We start from the raw sequence: 12,558 nt of genomic DNA, 5'->3' as shown, positions 1-12,558 counted from the left end.
GTGAAGAGTGAAGGTTGGAAGAGCACATTCTGTACTTGCAGCCTAATATATATTTCTGTGTGTGTGTGTGTGTGTGTCTGTGTGTGTGTGTGTGTGTGTGCATGCATGTGTGACCTCCCATATCCTAGAGCGCCTGCCACCACACCCCCAAGCACTCACTGTGTATATTCGGCCTTAGACTGAGCCAGGTTGCCAGAGCTACACAACTCCCACCCATTAGCTGCAGGAATCCAACATAACCATGGTAACCAGTCTCTCACCCCCAGGGAGACGAGCAGCAGAACTGAAAGGCTCCATTCAATTTCCACATCCTCAGCCCACTAGGGCTGACAGGCTCACAGTTGCTCTTGTTGCACTGGACAGGGATATGTGCTCATTAAAAAGCCAAAACACTCTCCCTCTTTCCTGAATACACAGGCACACATGCACTGATACACAGTCATGTGCACACATACATCAGGTAATCACTATATTAGGTCCCACTTACCTTGCTGCTTTTCATGCATTCATGAACTGCATCAGGTCACTTAGATACCCTCGCACTAGACGTGTGCTGTTTGATGTCTGACTTTGCACACTAACTACCCTGAATTGTGTCTTTGCCACTGGAATTTTCTGGTCTGTGCTTGTGTTTTTCTACTAACATAGAGCAGTCAAATATCTGCATGACTGGTGGTGGCAGAGAAGCATTGGATCAATATTTTTTTTTCCATCTCTACTATATCTACTCTTCAGGAGCCCAGCCCTGCATTCAGATATTATTTGTGCTGTGATTCTATCTGTGAAAATAAATGCCTGTTCCTTTTGAAGCAAAAGGATAAAAGGAGATGGATAACTACAGGACAAAAAGAAGTACACCTGAGGCACACCAGTCTACTTTAAGTACACAAGACGACATAATTGCAGGGCACATTATCAATCTGCAATTTGCATGTCTACAATTAGTCACAGCAATATCAAGAGGCTCCATCTCCTCCCTCACGCAATGACGCAGTCTGAACCCTCGCCTCAACGCCACCATGATGAATCTGGCCTGATGAGCGCCGGGAAAGGTTAATGAAGCACAATGGGAAATCAGTTCTCCTCCACCCGTGTGCTGGAGAGATGCTGGAGGAGTGGGTGGAGTGGGAGACAACAGAGCCTGGCTCTCTCCAGTGAGTAGAGGCATTGCTGCCCACACAGGCAGCATTAAAGCCTGACCAAACCTCCTGGTAAAGCTCCAGAAGTGGGAGAATTATTAGGCAAACAGAGGACTGAAGATGGCAGGGGAGAGATGGGCAGGAGTTGGATATAATTATGAGATTACGTGGCTGAGTAGCTCAACTTTAACCTATATAGCGGACATAAAGAGTCAGCGTCAAAGCCCGAATATGATCAAGGTTTTCATTGTTTTTAGAGTTCCACCCACTGGAGGTTTTCCACATACAAGGTATTTTTAGACAACACTGGGTATCTTTGAACGTGATTTTAGTTCTGTATTTTTATTTGATATGTGAATTGTGCACATTTTCTGCAAAATTATATTTATTGCTAGCCCCCTACAATGTATTTGTTCAGTCACCATGCCTATTTTTTCACATCCAATATTAGTTTGAAACCTACCTCTCAGTGAACAGCTCTCTTGCCCCACTTATAAATAGCTGTGGATTGCACTGGCCCTCTCTTCTGATAGAGGAATCAGTTGTATAGTGAGATGAGATGAGAGAGGAAGAGAGAATGAAAGGATGGGCCCCCAGCCAGATGCCTGAAACCTGAGGGAGCATAAGCACTGTTCCACATTGCCTTTCCCTATAATCAGGCATAGTTCTCTCTCTCTCTCTCTCTGTCTCTGTCTCTGTCTCTCTCTCTCTCTCTCTCTCTCTCTTATTTCAGCAACTCTATTTGTTCTTTCCAGAGAGGGCATTCATTCATTTCACTCTCTCCTAGTGCATCTAGTCACCTCAGACAACTGCAGCCAGGAGAGGAGGCACTTTTCTGTGCTTGCGAGTAAATCAACAACAGTGATGTTGGGGGTTGGGATGTGTGTTTTTTTGTTTCAGTGAGGGCGTAGGCTGTTTGTTTCTAGTTAAGAGGGTGTGATGGCCGTGGTCTAAGATGGAAGAGGGTTGTGAAATAAACTGAGGGTGTGTCCACAGCCAAAGCAGTGTGTGTGTGTGTTATGTGTGCACGCCCTTGTTACAAGTAGCAGAGTACATGCTGAACACTGTCAGAGTGAATTTGGAAAGCAGACCCACTCCTCCCAAAACAAAGTTCACTGAAGACATGCAACATGGGAGATGAGCAACAGTCCATCAGCGATGCCACAGGCGCCACTGCCAGGAATGAGGCAGAACAACAAATATTTGCCAGCAGCCTCCGCCCCCTATCCTCCCAAAGGCCCACAGGAGGGCCCCTTCCATCAACGTGTGTTTGCGCTGCTTGTGTGGAATACTCACACCCATCACACGATTTTCATTAAATTGCACGGTGTTCATCTCACACATCAGAGCACCACAGAGTCATCCTTTTCCCTCTCCACCCACTGCAACTCAATAGCCATGAAGTAGCACCACTGGCTATGTGAAGATGATCTCACTTATAACCTTCTCTCAATGATAACCAGCTAAATCCCCAGAGCTGGGTTCCTCTCTCCATCGAGCTCAGAAAGGAAGTCCTAAAATGGCCTCCTCTGCTTTTCTTTGCTGTAAGTAATGACTCTGTTAATCCAGTCTGGCCAAGAGAATGTTTTCTTATAAGGGGAGTAGCCAGAAGTTTGGCTTTGATGGTGTATATTGACCAAGTCTCTTTTGCCATGGGATCTTACCTCAGCTGGAAAAGTGGGATTTGATCACATGATATCATAGTGTTGTAAAAGTGATATTGTGTCTAGGAAGCTTAGTCATCAGCAGTTTGAGCATATGCTGCTGTTAAGATTTTTTCACTTAATATTCTTTCTTCTTTCAAAATGTGCTGTCATTGTGAAGGCATCCTCCATTATTGTCCTATGAGTGAAAACAGTGATAGTAATAATCAGGGTTCTTGTGAGTAATATGTAGATTTGTGATATATACTCTTGGGGAAAAAGAAGGGTTAAGTATGTAGCATGTGCTGTGTTATAACTGGATCTATAACAATTGTTCAAAACACATTTCAAAACAACATTTTTTTATTTATATAAAATACAGCATGCACAGCTAGAGTGGTCTATCCTTTTGTTATTCTTAACACTTAACACTTTACATCCAGAAATCACTAAACAGTGGGTTATGAACTGAACAGTTGCAGAGCACTGTTTCTGTAGATTGTGGATAAGGTGATGAGTGGCCAACTGGTGAGTAATGTGGATGCCCTACTAACCCCAGACCAAGATGTGCTTTGTCTTGGCCCCCAAAAGGGAAGCAGTTTAATTTAGTGCTGTATCAGGTAAAGCCTGTGATTTTTCCAGCAATGCAGTAGCTGGTCCTGTGGGAATAGTGCCGGGCTTGCCAGGCAGTTGGGGGATGTGAGAAGAAGTATAGCTTGCAAATGGCCTCCAGGCAGAAGAAGAGCCTTGACAGGTACACCAACGCAAGCACTGATTGCATTCAAAATCTGCCTCTGGCCGCATAGCATATCAAGGAAGATCTCTTGTTTGTCTGTCTTCTGTGTCCATCCAATTTCCCTAGTGTCAACTGTGACACAATGAAACGGACTGTTATTGTTAAATAGGATAGACACCTTGGATGTTTGATACATATTTGTCATTTTTCCTGGCTCTTGGCTTTATTATTGGTTTGGCTTATTATTGGTTTAACTCACTGTAAGCCCACAATACATAATTTATACACATTGCCTGCGTACATTAGTATATGAACTATCGATGGAGAGAGAGCTGAAGGCATTTGTGGGGAAACCAGGATGGGCTATGGAGGTCAGGAAGCCCCTTTGGGATGTATGTGGACTTAACTAGTTGTCCTAGACAGACGATGCACACCTGAGTCTCATGAATGCCAGTTCTCTCCCTCCAGTCTGTGTCTAGTACCTGCTTTTTATATCCTAAGCCTAGACATTTCTAATATATTGCAACTGTTAAATGTACAGATCATTCAATACCATCCACTAGAAAAACAAAAAGGTTCTATCCAGAACACTACAAGGTGTTTCCCTGTCTGAGTTAAGAGCTATTAAAGAAATACTCCAACTTGAAACACATTTAATATGTTTATATTGAACCATTGGCATAGTGAACATTGCCACTGTGGGTCATGTTGACTTCATGGGGGACATGTTAGTGCAGTTAACAATGATGATTAGTAGGAGAAGAGACAGAGATAACGGTCAGATTTTGCTGCTGGCTCCTAAAAAAAGACAAGAGCTACTTTTCTGACTTCCGATATTTCAGTGACATTCAATGACATATTAATAATAGATTCAATGTATTAATACTGAAGATAAATCCAGGACTCCAAGTTTCAGTATGTAATGCATCTACATAATGTATTTGCACTAGCCTAGTGGTTTGCACATTTGCCTCACACCTCTGGGGTTGGGGGTTTGATTTCTGTCTCTGCTCTGTGTGTGGCGTTTACATGCTCTACCCGTGCTTCAGGGGTTTTCTCCCCCAGGAACATGCATTGTAGGCCGATTGGCATCTCTAAATTGTTCATAGTGTGCGAGTGTGGTTGTGCACTGTGATAGACTGGCACTGTGTCCAGGGTATCCCCCACCTTAAGCCCCCTGAGATAGATACCAGGTTCCCTGTGACTATGTAGTATAAGCAGTACAGAAAATGGAAGGATGGATGGATGGATGGATGAATAGATGGATGGATGTTAGCATAGATATTGAACTCTTTGTGTTTGAACAGAGTGTAGAGATGAGGAGGTAAATGCACTTGACTGGCTAAAACACTAAAGGGCTGCTGCATCAGGCATTTTATGTAGAAAAGAAATGCCACTGGTGCCAGTATAAGCAAGCATCCAAACAGCATTATGGGTAATGTAGGAAACAGGTAGTCAAACAACTTAATAAAAAATAAAAATTAGAAACTTTTCTCAAAATTGATCCTATATATTGATACACAAGCCATTAAAGGTGTTTATCTCAAGAACCACTGAAAAAACTTTCTTGCTATACTGTACAGTGTTTGATTCTTATATTTTAAGGCCCATAAAAAGAGCAGTTGTTTTCTAGATGCAGAGTTCTTCTTTCCAAATAGAAAAGCTCATGCTTTTTCAAAGTTATCTTTCCTTACTGTGGCAAGGAAACTTATTTTTCCTTGCCACAGTCGCCTCAGTCACCTCAGGCTTGCTCACTTGGGATAACATCTAGGACTGTTTGTCTGTTTGTCTGTTTATATGTTTGCTGTTTTCTTATGTTGTTTCTCATGTAAAGCTGCTTTGAGGCAATGCTCTTTGTTAAAAGCACTATACAAAATAAATTGAATTGAATTGAATCTGAATATTAGAATCAGGCCTTTATACTCATGAAAGTTTTGTTTAGCTCTCACAACACTATACTTCATCTTCTAGACACCACTTTAGTGTGCTGCTGAGGGTGTCATTCCCCCCCACCCCACCATTCTTGCTTGCTGCATTAGATACCAGTCTACTCTGCCACAAGTCATGCAGTGTGAATTACCTTATAAGGCAGGAGGAGAACTTCTCTCTCTCCTCCTCAGACACCAAACAGCCTCCCCAACACAGGCTGCTAGTTTCAAACTCTACTCTTACAACCATGACCTTGATCTGGCTCTGCCCTCAGACATAGACTTAACGCTAGGAGAAACTTGGCCCAAGACAACACCTGGGATTGGGAATCACAGGGGTAAAGGTGTAAACAAAAACACAAATAATAGATCTTGTGTAAAATGGGAGTTAACTATACACGTTTCTGCACCATTCCTACTGAAGATCGCAGAGAACAATAACATGAGTCACCCTGAAGGTTCCTTATAAACAGGAACAACAGAAAACTCTAATCTAAATCAAAAGCACAGGTGTCTGCTGTTATGCAATCAGCCATGTATAATTTGAGGTAATGCTATTTCCTTCCTTTAAAAAGTGTCTTTGTAATGAAATCTCATTTCTCACAAGACTGTGTGTTCCCAAGCACTCAGTTGGCCTTTGACACCAGCCCCTGTGCTGTATATCTTTATGGTAGGGAGTGCAGACATGGTACCAAATAAACAGCAGTGATAAGGCTGTGTAGAGGAAGTGCTGTGTACGGTAATCCTTTGCTGCCTTGCAGCATCCGTCCAGCCATTTCCCCTCTGCAGGGAGCGCCGTCGCTCAGGAATATGCATGGAATGTGACCTTTTGTTTGGAGTAGGATATTCGTTAGGATGCTGGCCCATAAGCGCCATTTTGAAAAATTCTTACTCCCCATAAGAAGAGCTCTGATGTAGAAAAGCAGACTATAAAGGGCTGAGCAGTACAAGGTCTTGATATTTCAGGGCTGGGCTAATCACTCACATGGCTCTGCTTTCTGTAGGTGAATTGACCACCAGCAGATTGTGACACTGGGTTTTGTTGGCACAGGAAAATACTAGTAATGAAAAACCTCAAATTCTGCTTATGTAACAGGAGTTATAAAACACTAGAGAATACTTTAGTTAATTTTTAGAGTGTTGGGTGTACCTTTGTTCAACAATGTCTGAAGTAATATCATTAATATGTACTGACAGGTTCCTGCATCTGACAAACCCACAAACATAAAAGACCCAAAACTTTGGTCACTGGAAAATTTCACAGGGTATTTCAGATGCTTACATACATTATCCACTCCAATAATCCCCCTTTCCTTCCTTTCAATAGAAAAACATACATAATAGACAATTTTCCTTTTTATAATAATGTATTAGATTTTATGATGATTTGATATAAAACTGTGGAATACTTTTAAACTAGCCCAGCCTAGCAACATTAACTGACATTCAGGTCATTAACTGTCCTGTCCTTTGCTCCTCCCCCAAGATTGGGGCAGTGTGATTCCTGCCCCAATAGGCCTCTATTAGTGCTTTTTGCAGTTCCCATGTTTCACCACTAGGTGCAATAACAATATCAAGAAGGATGAGCCAATCACAATGAAACATTGGCTTACATTTGTGTAATAAATATTTTTTAGAATAACTGGTCACTTAAAAGAGGTCATTAGTTTTTCAATGGAATTTCAAATATGTACAGCTGAAAGTTTGCAGATAATTAAACAAGTTCAACTTTGTGCTGTTGTTGGCTGTCAGGGGAAAACAGTGCCTCCAAAGGACTGAAAAAATCGAGTGGCTGAATTATTTTTTTTTTTTTTTTTTGCAATGTCCCTGAGCATTTTAGTCTGAATTTTTAAAACCCATTCAGGACAATTCAGTTCAGTGAAAATCTGAAAAACAAAACAGCAGCCCATGTTTTTCCAATCATAATTATTATGATTTCATGATGTTTTTTAGGCTCCATGGTGGAATAAACAGCTCGGTTCATGTTACATGCCACTGAAATAAAGAATTTTGATAGAAAAACATTAACATCCTTTGACATGTAATAACATCCTCAGGCTCTGTTTAAAAATGTATAGTTTTTTTACAAAAAAGGAACAGCAGGTGCACTCAATCCTTGCAAGCAAAGCTTAATCACTGCAGCTTAAAGTATTCAGGTTTTGCAAAAAAAAAAAAAATCTTGTCCTGTCTGGAGACAAAGTGCAGAGCCGGTTTTGGCTGTTCCAATGTCCAGTCTATTTCAGAGCTGAAGTTACTCTGAATCTGAGGTGACGTATTCACTGTTAATAACACAGTTTCAACTGATTTCCATTCTGTTTATTGAATATTTGCACCAGTACTGCAATAGAGTGGCAGCATATTGGGACAGCCTTTCATCACCCTGAGCAATCTCTTTAACAATGTGTATATCAATGCACTACTATTCCTCCCATGTGCAAATGATTTCCCATTCTTTCTAGAAAATATGCACTTTTGAAAGAAAAAAAAATAGCCAACATTGTGTCCTCAGATTCAATATCAAAGAGTCAAAAACTCGGTGTATAAAAAGCCAGTGAAGAATGTTTTAATAAGGCATGGGCTCTTGATTAACATACAACCATGTGGACCACAGAGTCCAAATTTTTTTTTCATTATTCAATTGTATTTACAGAGCAACAATCATTAAACAGTGCAGACAGCACTGCAACCTCCAAGCATGGACATAATGGAAAAATATTCAAAAAGTAACCTGGTGTCAAGTTTAATGAAGGACAAAAGATTGCATTCTGGCATCTTCTTTAAAAAACAACAGAAAACAGAAGCTGTCTCATGTGCACCTTGTGATCTTTTTAACATGAGATTTTTCCTGCATTCACACTTCAAGTGCCTTAGAATTTTGCATATTCCACGTCTTAAGTGCAGAAATGTGTGAACTGGCAATAAACCAACAGCAGTTGTGTACCCCACCCAAAATGGCGTTGTTTTGCTGTGTCGAATGCAAGCACTTCTCATGTTTACTGTAGGTTCAGTGCTGAGAGTTAAAACTTTGATTAATGGACAATTAACATTTTGGAAAATGTGCTTCATTTAAAAAAAAACATGAATAGGTCGAGACACTTCTGAGTACAAAATGAGTCGCAGTAACAAAGATGCTTTTATGCTGGAATAAGTTTTCTCCAATTTCTTTAAATGCTGATTATCTTTCTTGCTGCATGTTTTATGGCCACGGTAAAGCAGATTTTACAAACTGACCTGAGTGCATATATACACATGGAGCCAATGTCACACCAGCATAAGAAGCAATTTTTTGTTCCAAGCCTCCAAACAATAAATCCGAGCTGCTTTTTGGCCTTTAGCCGCACACAATTATCAGACCAATATAACCCACTTAACACCTACAGTGTCTGTCTGTATATGACGTAGAAATGAAACACTGTCAAAATGTCACTGTTAGCCTAGCACGCCACTTTAAGATCAGCCAAAAAACGTTGAAGATATGAAGTTTAAAAAGAAAAGAAAAAAAAGAAAGAAAGAAATTGCAAGATGAGAAGATCCTGAGCGCTTCGAAAGCCTAAAACAGTTACGCATTGATAAATGACACGATCAAGACAGGAAAGCAAATAAAACAAAACTGCTATCAGAACAGCAAATCATCAGTAAACCCCCTGCAGAACTGCAGCTTTCTGGAAACAAGAGTAGGAGTAAGTCACCCTTTGAGAGATGACCAGAAGGGGGAAAAAAAAGTTTTCAAAAAAAGTAGAGCGTAGTATCTGGCACACAGCCTGGTTCGCTTCTGCGTATTGTTCTGAGAATAGATGACTGTGAGTCTGTATTAGCATGTTCATATCAAGAGCTAAAGTGAACAGTTACATGTATCTTTTTTTTTTTCCCCGTTTGTTTACTTGCACAGGTTCTCTGCAAATCACAGGTCCAGTAAAGCGCATTAAAAAAAAAAAACCTGCCCACTGCTTCAGCCAGCAACTGCAGAAATTTACCAGCTCAAATTCCAGCATCTGAATCAATGCAACACTCTTGAGATTTAACAGACATAATATTCATTACTGTTAAAACGGTATGAAATTTTAATCATGGAACACTACTTAAAGCTACCCATTCTTTGAGGCATAGGGAATGAGAAGCTTTACATGTATTTGCTTGATTCATACTATGTGAAATAGCAGCTCTTTACTGGTAGAGGATCCTTTCCTGTGACAGACCCCATACTGATTCACTTCTTTAATAGAAGAAAGAGATTTTTTTTTTTCTAATCAGGTGCATATTTTGCATAGCTGCAACAGTTATTGCAGTTCATTACAAATGTGTGATACATAATACATTCAGAAACGCTTCATTAATAAGCTATGTCTCATGGAAGGCTTTCAAGAAACTGTTCAAGAGGAGAGCACCGGAGTGGAAAAGCATCCCATAGGTACAGGTGATGCTTCAGGTGATGTTTGCTCAGATTCCAGATACCTTTTCACAAATTAGTTTGCTGTATATAGCAACATAATGGTTGTTTGGAGAAAATAAAAAAGGTTACTGGTGGGTTACAGGTTTTTCAGGGGGTTGTTTTTCTTTTTTTCAGAATTTTCATAGCCCCGAAGAATTTGTACACCTGCATGGGATACTTTTAGACATTAAATGCCCTGTGCAAACAAACATTTTGCTGTGTAGCTTGCATAACTCATGACCGTACGTTGCAGCATTGTGGTAGACAGTGTGGTAGGCTCTTCCTGTCTTCAGCAAGCCTGATTTGCCTTGAAGCACATTCAGTAACTGATGAAGTGCCAGAGAGGTGTAGGAGTTTGGAGAGTAGGTTAAATTTGGATGGTGCTGCAAAGTCAGAGGAAATTCAGAGAGAGAGAGTTTCATTTCCTGCTTGAACTTTGGGTTAAGCTCTTTGAGCAAGAGTGTCGATCTGATAAGCTAAATATTTTGGTTTTTGCCGCTCGATAACGTCACTGCCGCTTTTGTTGTGTTCCTTCAGGAAAAGTTCTCCGGCGAGCTCAAAGTCACACTGCCTGCCATTCTCACAGCGTACGCTGACATCAAGGCAGTGATCCTTCCTTACACAGCCATGAGTCATGCTGCACTTTGAGGGGGAAAAAAAGCTACATTCATCTTGTTTTCAAGTGTTTTCAACACAGCTGATACTGAAGTATAGTTTCTGTTCTATGCAGCAGCCATGATCCCTAAACCTGAAGTGAATTTAGTACAGTGGAGTAAAGCGAGGCTGACAGGTCTTTTGGGGCACTTTTTTGTCTGAGCAGATAAAGTGGATCCTACCAGAAATTATGTATTTTGCAGAAAGCTAAACGTTTGTTACACCGCCTCCACAGAATCAGTTTGACATGTGCCTAAAGTTCGCCAGCTATGGTATGTTGAACTACCATGGGAAAAGTTTCACAACCCCCCAGTACTCCACCACGCCTGGTTGTAATCTGTTGTTCTATATGTTCAGGAGGGACACGCTTGCTAACACAGAGTTATTTGTTGGCTGCTTTGGTTTTGCTGTTGCTGCTCATCTTCAGCTGGGTCATCTCCACGTCAGCTGCATCTGCAGGGAGATTGCTGCGCATGCGCTCTATGGTCTTCTGGTAGTTGGCCTTCTCCTGCTCCAGCGAGCGGATCATGTGTTTCATCTGGCTCTCACGTGCCAGGAAGCTCTCTACATTGTTCTCTAGACTCTGGATTTTCACCCGTGCTGCCTGCCACACACACACACACACAGATATTAGGTACTGTACTGTATGCCTCAATGTACATTATCACCATATCCATCAAAAGGACAATGTGAGAGACTTTCCTGGTGGCCATTAGCAACCACAGGGAGGACAGCATGAAATATCAAGATAGATGATGTCTGGGTGAAGAATGATTACCGGTACTGAGATTATCTGTCAGCTCTTCTTTTATAAGATATAAATCAAGCCCCATTCTGCTAATGGACACTGGTAGTTCTATTACAATCTATTACAAATCCTATTACTTTTAATACAAATGTGATCATTACTATTACATTCTATTACAAATTCCCACCAGTAGCGGTCTTTTGGTTCCTTGAAATTCACGGCCATAGCACGGAATCCAAGCAGTGCACAAAGTTTAGAAATCTCCAGGTGCTACTTTAAGCTTGGCCACGACAATGAAACAAAAATAGACTACTCTATCTGTGAGTGAACATATATCTGCAAGTGTTCTCAAAAGTCTAGTTCCAGAGGAGAGTCTTTGGCAGATGCTTTGGCACAGATGTTAGGAGTTGTATTACTTCATATTGTCGTTTCAGGACTCAGTAAGAAATAATACTATGCTGCCACCTATTGGCATTTATCAACCACTGACTCTGATTTACGCCAGTGTACTTACACTTCCCTTTTTGATCTATTTTTTATTTATTCCTGGTTTATTGCACGATAAAAGCTACTCACTGTCCATTTTATTAGGAACACCTGTATATTCACGCAGTTATCTAATCATGTGGAAGCAGCACAACGTGTGAAATCATGCAGATAGATCAAGGGCTTCAGAGAATAAAATATTAAACATTAGAAGGGGGGGGGGTCTCCAGATGGGCTTGTTTGAGTATTTTAGAAACTGCTGATTTTGGGGGAATTTTCACACAACAGTCTCTAGAGTTTGTTGATAGAAAACATCAAAAGGAAAACAGACAGATTGGTTGAAGCTGCCAAGAAATCTACAGTAACTCAACTAATCACTCTTTATAACTGTGGTAAGCAGAAAAGCATCTCAGCATGCACAACACCTCCAAACGTGCGGTGGATGAGGTACATCAGTAGAAGACTACATCAGGATCCAGGCTCCTGTCAGTCAAGAACTGGAATCTGAGGACATCATGGGCACAGACTCACCCTAACTGGACATTAAAAAATGAGGAAAAGGTCTCACCAGGTCTTTTTCTAGTCTTCAACTGTCCAGACTGGGTGAATATTTGCCCATGAAATTCTCAGATTGATGTTCTTGGCTTGACAAGAATGGAATCTGACATGGTCTTCTGCTATTGTAGCTAATCCACCTCAAGGTTTGAGGTGTTGTGCATGATAAGATGCTTTTCTGCTCAGTTCTAAAGAGTGATAATATACAGTAGACTTCCAGTGAGCTCAGACAAGTCTGGT

General features: G+C 41.0%; 1 protein-coding gene across 5 annotated transcripts in view; it reads right to left on the bottom strand.

The window, feature by feature from the left end:
- Window positions 1-7,747: 7,747 nt before the first annotated feature.
- The window catches only part of tbc1d4 (TBC1 domain family, member 4), a 28,805-nt gene continuing 23,994 nt past the window's right edge, over window positions 7,748-12,558 (bottom strand). For all 5 annotated transcript variants that reach the window (XM_058391559.1, XM_058391560.1, XM_058391562.1 and 2 more), the window contains one exon: window positions 7,748-11,133. In XM_058391559.1, coding sequence (XP_058247542.1) covers window positions 10,912-11,133 — 222 coding nt within the window. In that variant the 3' untranslated portion in view covers window positions 7,748-10,911. The remainder of the gene's footprint in view (window positions 11,134-12,558) is intronic.

This window comes from Hemibagrus wyckioides, linkage group LG06 (genome assembly GCF_019097595.1).
Source record: "Hemibagrus wyckioides isolate EC202008001 linkage group LG06, SWU_Hwy_1.0, whole genome shotgun sequence".
Classification (NCBI taxonomy): Eukaryota; Metazoa; Chordata; class Actinopteri; order Siluriformes; family Bagridae; genus Hemibagrus; species Hemibagrus wyckioides.
This window is presented reverse-complemented; position numbering and strand designations above follow the sequence as displayed.